At 34.9% G+C, this 18509-nt stretch overlaps 1 protein-coding gene across 2 annotated transcripts in view; it reads right to left on the bottom strand.

The window, feature by feature from the left end:
* Nucleotides 1-18509, bottom strand: part of TTC13 (tetratricopeptide repeat domain 13) — a 40054-nt gene that overhangs the window by 4909 nt on the left and 16636 nt on the right. The window contains exons 9-21 of one of the 2 annotated variants that reach the window (XM_014875376.2): nt 17152-17234; nt 15874-16015; nt 14521-14695; nt 13949-14105; nt 13550-13680; nt 13081-13213; nt 12505-12597; nt 8220-8303; nt 6735-6819; nt 4317-4426; nt 2834-2969; nt 2080-2159; nt 867-945 (exon numbers count right to left, since the gene is read on the bottom strand). In XM_014875376.2, coding sequence (XP_014730862.2) covers nt 867-945; nt 2080-2159; nt 2834-2969; nt 4317-4426; nt 6735-6819; nt 8220-8303; nt 12505-12597; nt 13081-13213; nt 13550-13680; nt 13949-14105; nt 14521-14695; nt 15874-16015; nt 17152-17234 — 1488 coding nt within the window. The remainder of the gene's footprint in view (nt 1-866; nt 946-2079; nt 2160-2833; nt 2970-4316; nt 4427-6734; nt 6820-8219; nt 8304-12504; nt 12598-13080; nt 13214-13549; nt 13681-13948; nt 14106-14520; nt 14696-15873; nt 16016-17151; nt 17235-18509) is intronic. The other variant, XM_088161483.1, reaches the window with a different exon arrangement.

The following is an 18509-nucleotide window of genomic DNA, read 5'->3' as shown; positions in this document are numbered from 1 at the left end:
GAACTCCCACAGAATGGGGAAGATACCAGCTTAATGGTGTACTGAAAAGAAGCTTTCTTGCTGTTAAGCAAATGCTGCATGCTTTTAAAAGCTACTAGAGTTCATTGTACTCAAAGGAGTACATTGTTTTCAGGGCTTTCTAGAACAAAACAGAAAATCACCCTTTCTTCAGTTATCCATGCAGAGTATTTGCTTCAACAGCTTGGATTCTCACTGGAATTTTACTGATTATTTTGACAATACATTAAGAGACACAGGTGTTCTCACTCCTTTCATGCTGAAAAGGTAATACAGCTAACAAGCCAATGCTTGAAGAAAATTAAATCCTTTATTGAGCAAGGTGGTATAATACTCAAATGTAGTCAATTAAAAACTAGGACTTAGTTTAACTTCAGCAGAACGCAGAGGGGAAGGAGAAAAGAAGTTGCAAATCCATTTCTACTTACCGAGCCCTAAAAGCTCTACAACACACTGAATGCAGACAGAAAATTTCTGCTGTGCACTAGAAGAGTCACTAATTCTGCCCCAGTATTCTCAGAACCCTTCTCAAAGCAAGCTGAAAAGAGCAGCTCAGCACACTGGAAATGCTTCAGTACCGGACCTGTATGTAATTCCTGTGGGACCAAACTGCTACAATTTGACTGATCCAAATTATTGCACATATCATCTACAAACTCACTGGCTGTCAGAATAGCAATGGAATTTTCAACACTCTCAGGCTGCAAGACATCATAGCATGCAGCTGATCCATCTCCAGAAAATAAACATGCAACTTCTGTTCATTCCTACAGCTCTTTCCCCACATTTACAACTATTACTTCTACCATCAAGACTGAGGTAATGTACTTTGATATTTTGATACTTGCCTTTCCTTTAGGGATTTTTCCTGATACTTCTTTTCCACTTGCCATTAGTGCTCCCATGATCACTGAATAAGCTATCACACTAAAAGAATAAAATTAAAAGCAGCAAATGGAGTAGAAGCCTTTCAATAATGCTATTTTAGAAAACAAAAGAAATGGAACATAGTATTGTTTTATAGAAGGCTAGTAAAGATTACTGTGCTATTTATTTTAGAAGAAAAAAAAACAAGCACAATACACTTAAAAAGTGGAATCACCATAACTATCCAACATCACTAGAATGAAGTTATGAACCTATGGAGTTTTACTACATTTCTACATTAGTCAGAATGATATTTTCAGACTTTGGAGTTCTTAAGACTCCACAGGGCTGAAAACAGAGCAGACTCCTGTTCCCAAGAAGATGAGCTGTAGCCCAGTAGAGTTTATGAACTTTAATGCAGTAGAGCTAGAGGCACTGTAAAGCTGTTCAGTTATTCAATTTTTAACTTAAATTTTTTGAACTGTGAATCTCTGGCAGAATTTCTCTTTTTACATTCTATAAGATAAATGCAAAATCTGATAATAAAATCTTAAAATCTCAGGGTTTTTTTTCATACTGAAGTGTATCTAAGCATAAGATCAAAGATATTAAGTGCTTAAGTGCTTTGTGGAATAGAGATTCAGAATAGTCTTAGATGTAAGCAGGTTTGCATTAAACTAGAATTCCAGTTGAAAAGTTCTGTGGCATATGGAACTTTATCCTATAGTTTCATTTAGGGACCCTAACAGTTGCAACAATTTACTAAAATAATATTTTAGTGTATTTCATTAAAATAAGTTATGCCAAAGTATATTTCATCTTCAATACACATTTCAGAAAAACTTCCTAAATGAAATTATAGTGGTGTAACACAATATGGATTAGAAAACCAAGCCTTACAATTTAAAAATGACACTTCTCAATGCGTCAGCTGATGTCTATAAATACAGACTACTCATAATTTTAAATATATATGCAGCTATGAATAGTTACCATTAGCAATTACAAACTAGCTTTTAAAATAGTACCAAGTCAGTTCCCATTGTCATAGCAGCACAAAAGGAGAGGCTGTGCAAGGCACATAGCTCTATTAAAAATAAAATTAAAATTAAAAAATACATTAAGATACTGCAAGACATGGACATTGTACAGCAGCCATTCAAGGTAACAGACATGATGAACACCAACACTAACCTAGATCCTCTTGAAAGTGGCATTAAATTATAGAAGTAATAAACCAGAGATAGGATCAAGTTGCAAACAGCATCTACTTCCTAAGACAAAAAAAAAAAAAAGCAGGAATTAAAGATAATTTAATAGCCAGGTAATACTTTATAAAGGTACACATTGCAAAGTCTTATGATACCACAATTATTTTTTAAGAACCATTTCAAATGTGAAAATGTCAAACTGTGAGGATGAAGTCTGGTTAACAGATGTTTAAACAAACTACTTTGTTGTATCTTTAACATTTAGGTGAAACACAGTTCATCTACACACCTATTAAAGGATGAAAAAGAAAAAGCCTAAGCTCCAATATAGTCAAACTGTCCTAGCACAACAAATCTATACAAACACAATTCTAGTGCTTGTCATGCATTCGTGTTACTCATCTTATATGTAACAACCATGAGCCAAATCCCAAACAGTACTTATAGGGATGATGACAAAGGTGAACACAGACCCATGAGAAAAATAAAAAATTCAGAACACACTGCAATATTGAGATCTTGCCTGGACACTCTCTAGTATTGCAGGCAAAGCACTACAATTTTTAAAGTAACAGATAGAATTATAGCAACTTCTTTCAGTGTTTGTCATAATTTGGTTTAAGTAACTTTATTACCTAAGAACTCTGTCAAAAAGTATTAGAACAGGGACTACTAAACAGAGTATAAAAACATAAAAAGCTTTTTCAAGGAATTAATAACTCCTTGAAAAGCCTTACCCCCAGCTCTGAAGACAGAATTAGAATTTTTCCTTTAGCTGTTAGATCCTTATATAGTGCATCTATTTCTGCATGATACAGCTGTGTTCTCTCTTCTGTCGTCTGAGTTTCTACTGAAAATAGTATGTTCCCCACTCTGTAAAGCAGATGAAAAAGAAAAGGAGGTAAGACATTTTTTGAACAGAACTTGAAGCACATCCAGGGTAAATTACAAATCTACTACAGTTACACATCACCTTTCTCCTATCATCTTTCTTAAGCAGGAGATCATGTGCATTACTTCCCATTTAATTAAAAACCCCCAAAATCACTGAAGTAAAAATGCTACATCACATTCTGGTTTGAAAGAATATATAAAGACTGCCACCTAATCACAGATTAAGTATTTCCACTGAAGAATACCTGACAAGCATTAGTGTTTCACTTAAATTGTGGGTAGAAAATAAGAAATATGAAATTTTAAAATTTCTTCACAGAGCTAGGATTTTTGTATAGAATGTAGAGTATAGTTTTCTTCATTTCTAAACTACCAAAACTAGATTGTTTTGGTATAAAGCAGTTACAAACTATGGATCAAAACAGACTGAATGATGCTGAACAAAGTTTGTCCAGAACAAAGTTAGGCTATTTACTGACACCAAAATATTTTCCTCAAAATAGTGAGGCCATATATTTAATGCCCTTTCACATATATAAGCCTGTGATTTAGAACATAAAATAAAAAACCAAGAGATACATTAACATTTCAGCAGGGAAGTTTGGATTCCATGCCACTCATTGAAAGCACACAAATTCTGGGAAAAATCCCAATGTATAAGATTTCAATTTAAAGAAGTTTTTATTTAATAGTATGACAGCAGTTCTGAGCTTCAGACTTGCTCATTTTTCAGAAAGACAAGGAATCAGAATCCATAAAGTGAGACATTTACTATCTCACCCACAGAGTGACCCAAAGCCTCCTGATTGTATTCTCATACCTTCAGGTACTATTTTAATTTTCACTTGCAGATAAAAGGTCTGCAAACATCTCAAACATAAAAAAGGCCAAAATCTCAAATAGAAGAGAGTATCTTCTTATTCTTAGATCACGGAAATGTCCATTCCATTCAGGACTTCTCAGTCAACACAAAAGACAAGGTTTCACAAGAAGAAATGTATTTTGATACGTATAAAGACTGAGGTATTTGATATTTTTCCCCTTTAGGCATTTTATAGTCTAAGCCGAAAGACAAGGTCTCTTTTCACTTTTTTGCTATATGGCAGAGAATCAACTCAGTTCCATCAGTGTTATCCATATTCCCTTTTTGTCATTAACACAACAGGAATCAAGTCCTCAGATGAATAAACTTTAGTTATTTACAAAAATGCCTCTAGTGAAAAATAAAACCCACTTTATATGAACAGAAATGGCATTTCAAACAATTAATTGCTAACAGTTCATCATTGCTTAATGCACCCTAAGCCCTGAAAACAGCGAACATACTTATCTCCTGTTATTGTAATTGTGAATCCATCATATTCTTTGCCTTGATCCTTCAGGCTGGGGACTTTTGTGTTCACAGTGAACCCATCTCTGGTTTTACTGTTAAACTGCTTTCAAAAGAAAAAAAAAAATATTAAAGGTAGCAGAGACAGAGACGGCCTACCTATTGCTTTGAAGTACATAAAATACATGGAGTAGAAATGAACGTGGACAAACTTAGGGAACAGAACAAAGTTAATGTCACTGAGAGTATTTCATTCATCCTTTATTTCTTTCTGAATGGAAACCAGAAATATGGCAGAATGAGGCACAGTTGCATTCAACTTCATGATTAAACAGTGAATAAAATGCGTTGCTTATGAAAAGCAACTGTACAAAGCAGTTCAAGTTGTACAGATTCCTCCCCAAGTTACATCCTGATGGTAACCTTGTGGTGCAATGATGTAAATGGAAAAGCAGGAATTTGAGATCTCATTTTATGTTTACACTAAGAAGTGGCTGCATTAGTCCAAATGTGAATTCCAGAATACAACTCAAAGCAACAGTTTCTTAACTGTGATCCAGTTTCAATTTATGTTTATCCTCATCAGAAGGAAAGTATCTCTAGGTTTAAAAATTTTACAAAGCTACATTATCTAAGAGTAACACTGTAGCCAGAGTTGCAGACTGCATTTAAGTAAAGCCAAAACCCCAGCTTTCCATATGTAGCATTTGCCAGCTACCCAAAAAACCAAATTACATCACTATTAGAAAGACATTCATTTTATATAGGCACTAATAAAGACTAGTATGCACTAGTGTTTACTCACGCAATTATTTATACTAACCCAAAACCTGTGATCCAGGATGTTTTGTTTCAAGAGAATCTGCATTTATTTTAAAGGAACAAAGAGCCTCTAATGAGAATTCTGCTTTGATACAGTTTGGAATGGGATGCAAGAGACTCAAACCAGTCCAAAATGTACAGGTATGGAAACTGGTAAGAATATTTGCTGCCAGTTGAGGCATTTACTTTGAAATAATAATGTACAGTCCACTATGTTTATATATTTTCATAATTTTCTTCAAGTAACCTGTATTTTTAAAATCCCCTGGTAGCATTTTTTTCTTGCTTACAGTTCAAAAGCAACCACATTAGATGCCCTACAGGGTCCTACTTGCACATTTACGTGTCAGTAGGGAACACTTAGCTGTCCATCCACTCTGACATCTACTACCTCTTCAGCAGAAGCTATTGTTAAGGTTCAGTTCATATCCACTCGGCTTCATCTTTCAAAGCCAAGAACAAGACAGCAATATAAAAAGGACCTCTGAAATGAGAGTATCTTCAAAGAACATATATATATTCACAATACATTATCAAACCCACAGAAAAATTTAGTGCTTAAGCCACGTAGCTCCTGCAAAAATAACTAGTGCACGAGTGAGCACTACTACCAAGAACACATCCAAACCCAGTCTGCCAGGAGTAGCAGCAAGGCAGCTTCAGAGCCTTGCTCAACCCTCTGCTCTATGGCAACACAGCTGCTTTGCTTAGATACGAAATTCCAGTGTGGACACACAAGATAAGAAAGCAAGGAATTAGTCTCTATTTAGCATAACTATTTCTTCCCAAATTTTATTCTGCTCTGATTAAAATCCCGTGAAATTCTTTAAAAAGCCATACTTTGTAACTTTGTTTCCCCAGCCCTACATACTTACACACTGCTCACCCTAGATTAATTTGGAGTAATGGGAGAAAAGGGGAACAACTTTTACTTAAACCCAGCTCAAGCCTTACTACTAAAATTGAGATAAGGGTATAACCCATTTGCAGGTCATATATCCAAAGCCTTTCTACAAAGACCACCAGGAGCAGGAAGAAAACCTGCAAGTTTCCCACTCCTTTTTTTGTGAAGTGTTCCCAAGCTTAAAAATGTTATCCAGCATTTCTTTTTAACTATCAGTAACAAAGGGCAACTATTCCCCCCACTTCCCCATGCCAGCCCCACCACATACTGAGCTGCACCAACAAACCTAAAAGTAAGTAGAGCTTCCATATTTCTAATCTTTCAGGCACATCAATCAATTTTTCTCCTTCCTATTGTACAGGCACAGAGTGAGCCCACTATGGCAGGTCTGACCACAAACCCTCTCGGCTAAGAGGGCTGGCTTCAAAGAATTATATTTAACATTTTGGAGTCCTAGAATTTTGTTATCAGTTCACAGTTAGGCCAAGGATTTAAAATATACATCACCCATATGTACATATCAAAGGGAAAGTCCAACCCTATATATGCAGATTTGGAGTAACCTGTGCTAGTATTTCCAGTTACCCATTTTAAGTTTATATACAACGGTTTTATTTTCAGGAACTGAATATCTCCCAGAACATATTTTATGATTTTTACCATATATTCAAGTTTTTCTGTAATTTACCTTCATTATGGGAAGAAGATCTTCTACTTTATGTACCTTTTCCAAAGCTTCTCGAACCTCTAGCAGTCCTTTTGGATTATTAGCACTGGAAAAAAGTTAAATACAGCAGTTGATCACATGTAGCATTTCTAGAAATTCACATACCTTTAAGCTAATCAGCTGCAGTGAAGTAAGTTATTGAAAGTTAATTATTTATTTTCTGAAAATTAGTTCCTTTATACTTGTCCACATGCTCTCCTATACTTCAAAAAGCAATTCTCTCCTATATCAGCTCAGCTCATTTTTTTCAGCTTCAAACCTCAATTTCAGTATTCAGATTTATCTTACTCTAATCAACTACTCTGTCTTACTCTTGCTGTTGGCCATTCTAAAGCATCAAACAGTGCTTGCATGAGTGTTTGTGGACAGAGGCTATTAGTTAAGGAAAGATGGAAGTAGAAGAGTTAAAATTAGAGATACTCTTCACAAAATACATGCATCTGTGTAGCCTCAAAGGCAAGTAAATACTTCAGATGCAGGCACAGCTGAAAGAAGCCTGTTGAATTACTGTTCTAATAATTATTAATTACACTATATCAGATTTTAAGAACAGGATTATTTTAGAAATCACACCATAAATTGGTCTGATTAAAGGTCAAATACTACTGGGCTTACTCTGAACAAACTTCCTAGCAACAGAGGACACACTGTCAGTTACTGCAGAACTCACATATTTTCAGCAACTATCATACATTTCTAAAACATGAACATTTTCAACTGTTATAAGGATTTTCTATGCTTTCATTTTTTGATATTTATGTAGCATGAGATTGAAAAACAGAACTCAGTATTTAATAAAAGCTACCAAGCCAAAGGATAATTAGAGGGGTTAAAGCTAAAAGTGTTTTTTAGTTTATGTTATCAGAATACTGTGCCACAGTATTCAGTACAGATGCCAACATCAATTTTCATGTTACTTTTAGTCATATTATTTCATTCAAGAGTCGAAAGCTCTCTTCAGTCCCAGGACAGCATTTACTAATCCATCTGCTCATTTAAAACATCCACTTAAATGAAAATTACCTTCCATATTTTCTTTTCTTTTTTCCTCACTTCTTAATAAATTTTTCTCAATAGTCAGAGTAACTGTACTTGATTCTACCAGGAGGAAACCCAACATCTTTAATAAATCATATGCTTAGAAAGAATAGAGATCCAATCATGACAGAACCATGGCTACAAATTCAAAACAGTAATTAGTTTCTAGGTACACTGTAATTCTCAGGGTTTTTTTTTCCTATTAAGTTTCTTTATGTGGCAATGAATACAATTTTCCATTTCCAATAGGAATTAAAATTATTATATATACTGAGGAAACTTGAACTTACTAAATTAAGAAAAAAACTTTCAGACTTTGTGAAATGAATATTATGTAAAATTCAGATCACTATTGCCAGTGAACAAAGGAACAAAGCAACAAAACAGGGGGAAAGAAATTTAATGTACCCGTGATAAACAAGGATCCTGTCTTTGATAAAATGAAGAATTTTCTCAAAGTATTCCAGGTATCGCATGTTAATGACCTGTCCCCTACAAAGAAAAGAAATTGTTTTTTGAAGTCTTGTTGTTCAACCCAGCATTCCAGGACACAAATATTACTCATTAATATTTGACACAATTTTATTCACGGTTGCTCTGTAAATTAAAAGACTGAACCATGTAGGGTTTATCTACGTGGTGAATTGCCAATCCTCAATTTTAAATATGAATTACATAGTAAGCTAGCTCAAACTTATGTATCATTAGAATTGTTGTTCTCTGAAAAACTACATTCCATGCATATTTCCCCATTTTTAGTGTGCCTGATTCCAGCAAATCTTATCTAAATTATAATTATCAATTTGTACAAGATATAATCATCCCTAGATTCACAGATATAATGCAACTAGAAAATAATTCTGAGTTTGCACCTCTAGAGAACCAACACTCTCCAGTATCCACTTTTGGCAATATGCATGTTGATCTGCTCTGACTGTCCACATATATTTTTCTTTATTCATCTATGACCCTCTACATTGAAGTAATTTTGCTTTTAATCCCAACAGTTACAAGTAGTAACTAAAAAACAAAAACATTAAAAAGGTGTTGCTTTTTCCCTTGGACTACTAAGTAAAAAAAAAAAAAAAATCAGTATTAAAACGTGGTAGAAACCTGTTAGGATTATAACCACTCTGAGAGGAAAAATTACATACCATTACTGCATTTGTAGGAGTCCTTCCTCTTCTCCCAGTCTACAAAACAAGATTTTATAAAGCAAGCGTTATCGCTCTCTGAGGAAGCAAATCCACTGTCAATCACAGGAAGCTGTGTACACCTAGCTTTTTCTTTCCTCTTTAAGGGATTTTTGGCAGCTCAAGTCCCTGTCTGATGTCTCACTTGACAGTCTCTCACCTTAGGAGGCCAAATCTCAGAAAACTAGCAGAATCAGTCCTCAATAACTGAACAGAACTAGAACACATACACATATCTGCACATAGGAAAGGGAGGCAGGGAAAGCAGAAGGATGAAGACAAATCTAATACACATAATTTGCCCTTGTTGTACGTCCCATCATTTTCCATCTGAATTTTAAAAATATCTGTACAACAGGCAGTAGCGTGTCAGTATAAGGAAGTAGATTCCCCTTGAGTGTCATCTTGGAAAATATATCCAAAGCAGATTTATCATTCCATAAGGCCATCTAGAAGCTGTAGTACCAAGAAAGACTTTTGGTGGGTCATCAAAAGTGATTTGTGTTTATTTCCACTCTTTATTCCTGTTTAGTAAACACTACCACCAAGAATTCCAAAGTTGCAGTGTTCCAGGGTCTTTTTTTTTTGTAAGAACATATCATTAATGTAAGGCATATCATTAATGTTTAGCTGATCACAAATCAGTACTTTGTCTATGAAAAAAAAGAAAAAAAGCTTTCAAAAAAATAAAGCTTTCAAAAACATTTTCTCTACTTTAAATCAAACTTACTAGTTTTGATCATTTAAGCCAGAAAGGAGATAGCCCAAATTCACCCTTGTCTATAGACCAACAAAGAGACAGCTGACACACTTGCAGCTTGAGAACATTAAGATCTGAAAGCCTATCAAAAATTGCGAAGTGCAAGATGTTTCTTATACATCTTTTTTTAAAAGTCCCCAAATTGACAAAAAACAAACAAAGAAGGTTTTGTTTTCTGACCCACTCCAAACATCATGCCATTCCGGAAAAGAAAAAAGAATTTAATTCAGCAAACACTGAACACTAATGCCTCCATGACAAGACTCATTTAACAGGAATCACTGAACAATACTGGACTTCCAATGGAAAGAGTTCAAGTAAAGAAAAAGATTGTGTTAACAGACAAGTAATCCAAGTATTTCTGCACACAGAAGTTCCTGGTTACAATTCAGAGGAAATAAAACCAAGAGACAGCTTGAGCGCAGCATGACTAGATCTTTTACAAATGCCAGAACATCCAACTGCTGTTGCTACACTTCTTATTTGACTGAACAGCTTTTATCTTAATATACATAATAACCATGCAAACTGCTATTTGCCAGCCTAAATCTACTGTTACACCTGGCTGTCAGGTAGCCATGCTACTATAGAAAGAATTCAGCCTGTCATATGGGTACAAAAATAACTTTCAAACCATAACCTAACCCTAAAACAAAGTGTATCTTCCTAAAGGACAGTCAAAAGACCATAAAGCCATTTCTTGATAACTGAGAAGGGTATTAGCTCTGTGCCATATTAGTCTCTTAAATCAGCAGCCATTTTACAAGCTGAGTAATGTAAAAGGGAAATTATACAAATCTGCATCATTCTTTAAGAAGAAATTGTCATTCAGAAATCACAGTGAACTAGAACATGCTTCAAAACTAAAATAAATTTTAAAAAACAACCATTCCTACTTAATATGTTCATTCATTTTATCCCTCACATCATGTGAAATAACCAGGATGGAATCAAAAGCAGAAACAAATCACAACAGATTTTACTGGCTATTACTTTCTTTGCTGGAGGCTGAAGAATGACCAAACCAGAACGGGTTTTCAGAGCCAAAAAGAATGCAATCACCATCCAGTACTAAAGCACAACCAACTCCAAAGGCAGTGGTATTTAGGCTGCTTCAAAACTGTTTCTTCAAAAAAGGTGCCAAACCAGTATTTGTCAGAGAACCACTACTTAGTTATCAAATAAGCACAGCCAAAATGCTGATTAGATCCCCAAAAGCCAAGGCTAAGCCAAACCAAAAAGGTTAGAATTAGGTTCACTGTGGGCCTACAATTCTGAATGTTCCTGAAACTTATTTCAGAGTTCTATAAAATGACCAAAACGGCTGTTACAGTACATTGTCAGTTTTGATAGCGTTCTCTGATGAAAGGAAAACAAGTAATTTGGACACAGCAAATCAAGAGTTCCTGACACAGAGATTCTGGAAAAGGACATATTTCTGCAGATTAAATGTTCAGTATTAGTTTCAGGATGTTAATTGTTACACAAATGCCTTTCTGCCAACATAGAGCTCCTAGAAGTTAAGGCATTTACTCTCCCATTCAAAAATAAAACCATGAAGAAACAGGTGAAGTATGGGATGCATCTCTGTCTCCAAGAACAGATGGCTGTGGTTTCTGCTGCATTCATACAACAAGAAAGAGATGCAGCAACAGCAAAGATGGAAACAGCTTGGAGCCCAAATGTAACACTTGGCTTGAGTGAAGAGAGAAACCTGAGCACGAGACTGTTCAAAAGCAGAACATCTTGCAAAGTAATGATCTGCACTGGAGTTTAATGCTGCATTAGCCACTCCGTAAAGTAAAGGAGAGGCAGCTAGGGTCCATTCCACAGACTGGAAGAAGAGTGAGGACAAATCCTCATTAGCCTCTGTGTATGAACATCAGTACATCACTATTTTTCTCTGCCTGAAATAATTCTTGAGAAGGCTTTCCTTTCCTTTCAGTATAGGTTCGCAAAGAATAAAGATATAGACATACATAAAAGCAGAATGACAGATCAAAGATTCAGTATTTCCCATGAGGGGGTGGAATAAGATGAAACCTGGCTATTTACTTACACAAACACACTCTGCTCCTGTGATTGACAGTGATGTTGCCACATCGAGTCTATCACTTGTACCACTTCAAGGGAGGTAACACTGTCATGACTACAAATACAGAGCTTTGCAGCATGGGAGAAGATGGAACGTACAACAGTGGTTGAATCTTTTAAATTTTACCTTTATTTACAAGTGCAAGTGTTAACTTTCACAGGTTACTTATTTTGTAATTTTTGCTTTACTCTGGCCTGCCTTGAAAACAACTATGAGAACTATGTTTTTCCTCTTTACTGTAATTTGGTATTAAAGCTAATAGAACAGCATTGTTTCAATACTGATGCCACTGCCTTCGAGAGGCAGCATTCACAAAAATTACAACTATGAACTTAACAAAATTGTTACATTTAAGGTTATTTGGGAAACAAAAGTGACATGTGAAAATATGCATATTCTGGATCCTTGTTAGATACCGCTATAACTCAGTTGTACAATTGAAATTCAGGAAAAAGAGGAAATGTCATAAGGGAAAATTGTGCACAAATCCCACATGTTCCATCAAAAAATGTAAAATAAATATAAAAGTAAAACAATAAGCACACATACATTCAGTGCTGTAAAATGCTGTTTCACAAAGAGCTGGTAATTTTTGGTACAATCCCTTAGTATGCATGGGAATGCTGTTTGGTAAAACTCTCATACCTGATTAAGTTAATGTGATTATTGAAACCTCTGCTAAGGCTTCGGGCAGGCATTTGGTCCAACCAAAGCACAGGCTGGTCAGGGTCAGCTATCCTACAAAGACAAAGGACATCAACATTGGCACACATTTCAATCCATATAATATTTCTAGCAGAGCTTTACTCACAGACAGAACAATTTTAGGCAAAAACTATAATTCAGAGACTACGGAAAAGGACTTTTCCTGAAACACAGAGTTTTTTCTTATAAAAACCATACAACTCAAACATTTGATGTTTCTGAAGTTGAAACTTAGTTTTTATTTGCCTTAGCTGCAGTGGATCTATGGTGTCTCACAGCTTAGCTTCAACTGGAAAATGCTATTCCAGTTTTTTTCCTCCTTTATAGAAGAAGAAAAATGGACTATTTTCAGAACTGCACTCCTTGTACCTACACCATCCTTTTCTTTTATCAGAACTTTTACAGTTACAGAATGGCAGCAAGTGTTCATTTTCTTATCCATGACTGCAACCCTTTGGTTAGCTGGAGCACTCATCATTATGACAACCAATCCAGGCTGCTCTCTGTGACCATTACCTTCGCCACTTCACAGCAATATCAAACATATCTCTCCACTGCATCAGCCTGGTTTTCCCATTCATCCGAACTTTGGAGTTTGCCCAAGTCCGCTGCACAGCTTGCATTACTTCTAGAGTGGCCAGTCCCATTGCTGAGGTGAGGCAGAAGGACAGAGATACCAACAACAGAAACAGAAGACCAATTAGAGCCAAATATTCAGTTTTGCAGAGACAGGAAAACTGAAGCAGCAAAGCAATGTATTGACAGGAAAAGAATGGACAACGTCAAAAAGTCTGGGAGATCCTGATTTCCAGTGCCCAGCTAGGTCAATAAAATGCTGAATAATGATTGTTTCAAACTTTCCATCTGATTTGAAAGAAACAGAGCATAAACCTAACTTGCAGATAGAAAAGATACAGCATTCAATTACCACCACACTGACTTCCCCCCTGCCCCCCCTCAAATCTACAGAACATTTTCAGTATACCTCTATGTATCCTTTTATTTGGAAGAAATCCCGGTGTCTCATACTGCATCATGGAACCCAGATGATCAGCTACACATATCAGTTCTTGCACATCAGGCTTATAGCTTGCAAAATTCTGAAATAACACATCTCTTACAGAGGAGAAAAAGATGCATCAGACATAGCTTGGCTATAAAAGTCCTGAAACCATTTGGCAAACAAATCTGTGTTTTACAAATCAATACCATTTGTGTGAGAAACACTCAAACACAGGATAAAGAACTCCCATTCCTCCTCCCAGCCCACTGAACATATACAGGATGTTGCAGTTACCCAATATCTCAAATTAATTCAGTCTTACTGAATTTAATTGCAGACCCCCCCGTTTAAAATAGGCTTTAAACAAATAAAAATTCTCACTTTATATGTGGCTGTAACCCTGGCTGTTCTTCATAATTTTCTATAAGAAAAGGAAGATTTTTGGCCCAGTGATCCTTGAAATTTCCAGGAAGATCTATATCCGTATTATACTCTGTAAGAGGGGTATCCAAATGTGCATGCAAATATCTAGAATACTCTGGAGGAAAGAAATAAAATACTGTTTGCATAATCAGTTTACTTCTGCCATTACATAAAACTAGTAACCAGGTTATATGCTTGTCAGTTAAATAACATGACTTTAATAAATCTTTTTCTTTTAGATAATATAGTTTTGCTATTAGCCAATTTCCAAGATAGAAATAAGTCTTTTTCAACTAAGTATCACAACAGTCTGTGTTTATATAGAAATGTATGTTCCATTTTTGACCTAACTTTTAACTGTATGAACAATAAGAATCAGTGTACCTATTTCTTATCATACATACCCAACAGTGCTCATGAAAATGTACACTGGTTTCTCTAAAATTACCATAACTACAAGCAAGCTTGCACTTTTAAGGTCCTTGAAGCATTTAAGAAAATTAAAAAAAACCCCAATATAATTCCAATACCTCGGAGGTATTTCACTTTCAGATATTCTGGACTGGCCTTCTGTCCTGGTAGAGGATCATTTAACATAACTTTGGTCTGAGCTTTTATGCCTTCATAAAACTGTCCCATTGCAACATGGCTGAGACCCTTCATGTACTGGCACACTTCATTGTATGGCTCTAGCTGTAGACATCTCTAGGAGATTAAAGAAACAAAGCACCCATAAATCAAGAGACAGAAAGAATATCTTCAAATAACCCAACCTGTCTGGTCAGAAGACATATGAAAAGATTTATTGATTATTAAGATCTACTTTCATCATAATTTTCTTTCAAATGCTGCTGAGCACTTAAACTGCTAGCAAATACAAGAAAAAATATTTTCAGCTTTATCAAAGAGGAAAAAAACTGAAAACCCAAATCTTGCCAATGCAAATATGTTTTGCACACTTTGCTCTAACAATATTAGCTCAACGTTAGCTGGGAGAAATTAGGCAAAATATACTCCTGACAATATAACATATAATTTCGGATTAGCTATATAGATACAAATATTTTCTGTCATCTCTTCACTACTTCATGCATTAGTACACTTCAATGTTTGGCAGCTATTTACTGTATGTTAAACACACAGCAAATTCCTGTTCATTATGTCTTTAGAAGAGCATTTCCATCTCAGAAGTTGAAATAGCTTTTCAATTACACCAGTATCTACAAATTGGGTTATAGAAGGTGAATACGTAATAATGCACATAAAGTGTTCTCTTTGGGATAAGCACAGACTCATTTGGAAAGGGATCTTATTTCATTCCTTGTTTTAAGAATATGGGCATACAAATAACATCTGTCTTTTTTGTTCTGTCTACAAAATAAGGCAATTACTTAATGCCAGAAGAAATAGGCAAGATTTTGGCAACATGAAAGTTTTTGCAAGCACAGTGAATCACAACATATGCTGAATTTTTCAGAAGAAAATGCTCTAGAAAAATTAGATAAACATTGTAACTTATTTTCACCTGAAAATTACAGACTAGTACATTTTACCTTTCATCTGATATGAAAAAACTTTAGGTTTCAAGCCAAAGTATCAGCAAGAACACAATTACCAGTTTAAAAAGAAAAATAAAACACTTCAGCCAGAGCTTGGTTTTCCAATCACATGAAACAAAGAAATCACCTTAATTTTAGGAAAATTACATTTTTAATTACAAACTGTTGTTTTATCTTTTAAGACAGACTTCAGAAAAAAATACTAGTCCAAATGTACACAAACTCAGAATGACAAACTTTCAAATTTCTCCAATTTATTGCATCTGTTGCATACAAGACCTTGATAAAACATTTAAATTTTGTGTTTACTTACAGCCTGCTTACCTTAAAATTCTTTAGGGCTTCATCTAAGCTACCATGATGATAAAGCATCATTCCTTTGAGCTGTAACGTCTGAACATGATTTTGATTCAGCAGTAAAGCCTTCTGGAAGCTCTCTGTAGCAGCATCAAAGTTGCCAAGCTCTCTAGGTGATTCCAGAAGGTGGAAAGTGAAAAAATACAGAAGGCAACAGTGACAAAAAAATTACTTGTTAAAGGTGACTTTAAGGTGTCCAAAGGGATAACATTGAAGAGAAACACAGTACTAGTGGAAAATTTCTGTAACAAAGGCAGTAGTTTTGCAACTATTCTTCTGCGGTAATAACAGAACAGCTGCACAGAATTTGTTACTCCCAGAAATATGTACTCTGAAATACAACCCCACAGGACCACAAATCTTCACAATCCTCAGCAGGCATTAAAACTGTAAAAACACATACCTAAGGTATTTCTTCAGAAACTAAAGTAAATAAAACTTCCAAACAAAGCATTCTTGGAAAAAATTATCTTTGAGAGGTCTTTTTAACTTTTAAGTACAAATATGTTTTTAAAAAATTACCAACTACTTAAATGCTGAGTAAGAACAAAGTATATGGTGTTTGAAAACTGAAACTAACTAAAAATTAATTGACTGGAACACTCCATGTGCAGGACAGCTGTACATGTAAGCAGACAGGAAAAACAGTCACAGAGAAACTGTCATGACAAGATTAAAATAGAAAAAGTATACAATTAAATTTACCATAATTTTAATTTTTTTTTAAATTTTAATCAGTACACTGATTTCTTTAAGATTATTAGATAAAATTAATTCAAACAAGAGAAACTCTAGAAAAACAAACAAGATTTACTAGGTTTAAATACATTTGCCAACAAGAATTTTTGTATCAGCTCTTTTCTATCAAATACATGCATGAACACTAAGGCCACTACATTTGAAGCAGGATTTAATCAGCTATAAGCTCATGTTGTATTAAACCTTTCCAGAATTTAAAAATCATTCAGCATACCTAAAACACATCTTAATGAAAACTGCCATTTAATTAACCTTTGAGTCCAGGAGGCTCAAAGAGATACCAGAGACTAAATTAAAAATACAAAGCAAACATAGAAATTATTTATATTGAACATATTCTGACATGGCCATAGCAGCTGCTGGAGCTACCACATATCACATTTGGGTCTGCACTATTTTGTAACAAATGTGTAAAACTTAGAGTGCATTTTAAAAAGCACAACTAGATGAACTAATTACTTTAAAACTACTTCTGAATATGAGTACCTGTAGGCTTGTCCCAGACTTTTATATGCATCTATGAAGTCTGCTTTCTGCTTCAGAGCTTCTTTGAAGGATTCAATGGCTTCCTACAGAAAGGGACCAACAGAAAAATTTGTAACTTATTACACTCATTAAATTTCTGCATCCTCAGTAGCTCCTAGCTATGGAATTTACAGCTATATATCAAATGCTCTGGAAGGAACAAACAAGGCATAAATTTATTACAAAATCTATAGAGTAAAAATTATTACATAATAAATGAAATACCAAAACATTCTTTACAGTACTGACAGATTTAGCTGTAATTCTTTTGACTAATACGCAGTGGGAATGAACAATTCTTTTAGTATTTTAATAGAGTTCAGAGATTAAATCCCTTCAGAGTTTGCTTTCAAACCTTAGTCTGGTCCCTAAGGCAAAGCAGTCTCTCCTTACGGTCTTCCTTCTTCATTCATAATAAATCTCTAAAGTTTTGAAGGCCAAAAGACTCGTTCAAATCTGAACTCTGCCTTTAATTGTCTTATTGCATTCTTTGTTACTTCCTCAGTTGGAAACATTCTCTTGAGAGATTACAAAGTGATGACCTTTACACAACAGCATGTCCTGTTGCTATTACTGCTGTGAGGAATACAATGTAATAAAAACAAAAGCTAATAAAATAAGCACGTGGTTAAAAAAATAGTCCTCTTTAAAGAATCAGATCAAGAACTAAGCTTTTCAAACTAGAGTGACTACACAAACTGGAATATTCAATACTGAGACTTAGAATTAAAGACAGAATAATGAACTACTTTATATTATTAAGGAATGCCTGAAAAGTATCTTGAAGTCTTCAGTGCAATAAATTAGATGCTGTAAGGAAAGAATTACTGGTATCTATAGTTGATCTAGAAATTCTTATTTAGAAAAACTATCAAATATATTCGGAGCACTACAATGTGCACACAAATACCCATTGAACAAAAAAATGCAGGACAATCACCTACAACTATGGATAGGCTCATATCCTATAGGTAAGTTTTAAAACCAAGATTATTATTCCCAAAAGTGATTCAAATAAATCTCTTTTCACTCAAAAATTGAGTGAAAATTGAGCCACCCTCAACCCAAGTATTCAGTTTTCAGCAAGCTTTATAAAACCTAAGAGATAGCATGTACAGCTTTCCTTTAAAAGGTACCCTGAATCCTGACTGGAAGCTAAGGTGCACCTCGGGATGAAAAAACACTCAGTGCAAATCTCTCCGAACATGAATATCAGAGAGGGAAGATGCTTCCTTTGAGAAAAGAAACTGGGGGAAAGGAGGTGGTAGTGCAGAAACGTGTGGACCTGTGTATCAGAAAGAAGAAAACTTTGCTTCTAT

Source organism: Sturnus vulgaris, chromosome 3, assembly GCF_052056855.1.
Source record: "Sturnus vulgaris isolate bStuVul1 chromosome 3, bStuVul1.hap1, whole genome shotgun sequence".
In the NCBI taxonomy this organism is placed as follows: Eukaryota; Metazoa; Chordata; class Aves; order Passeriformes; family Sturnidae; genus Sturnus; species Sturnus vulgaris.
This window is presented reverse-complemented; position numbering and strand designations above follow the sequence as displayed.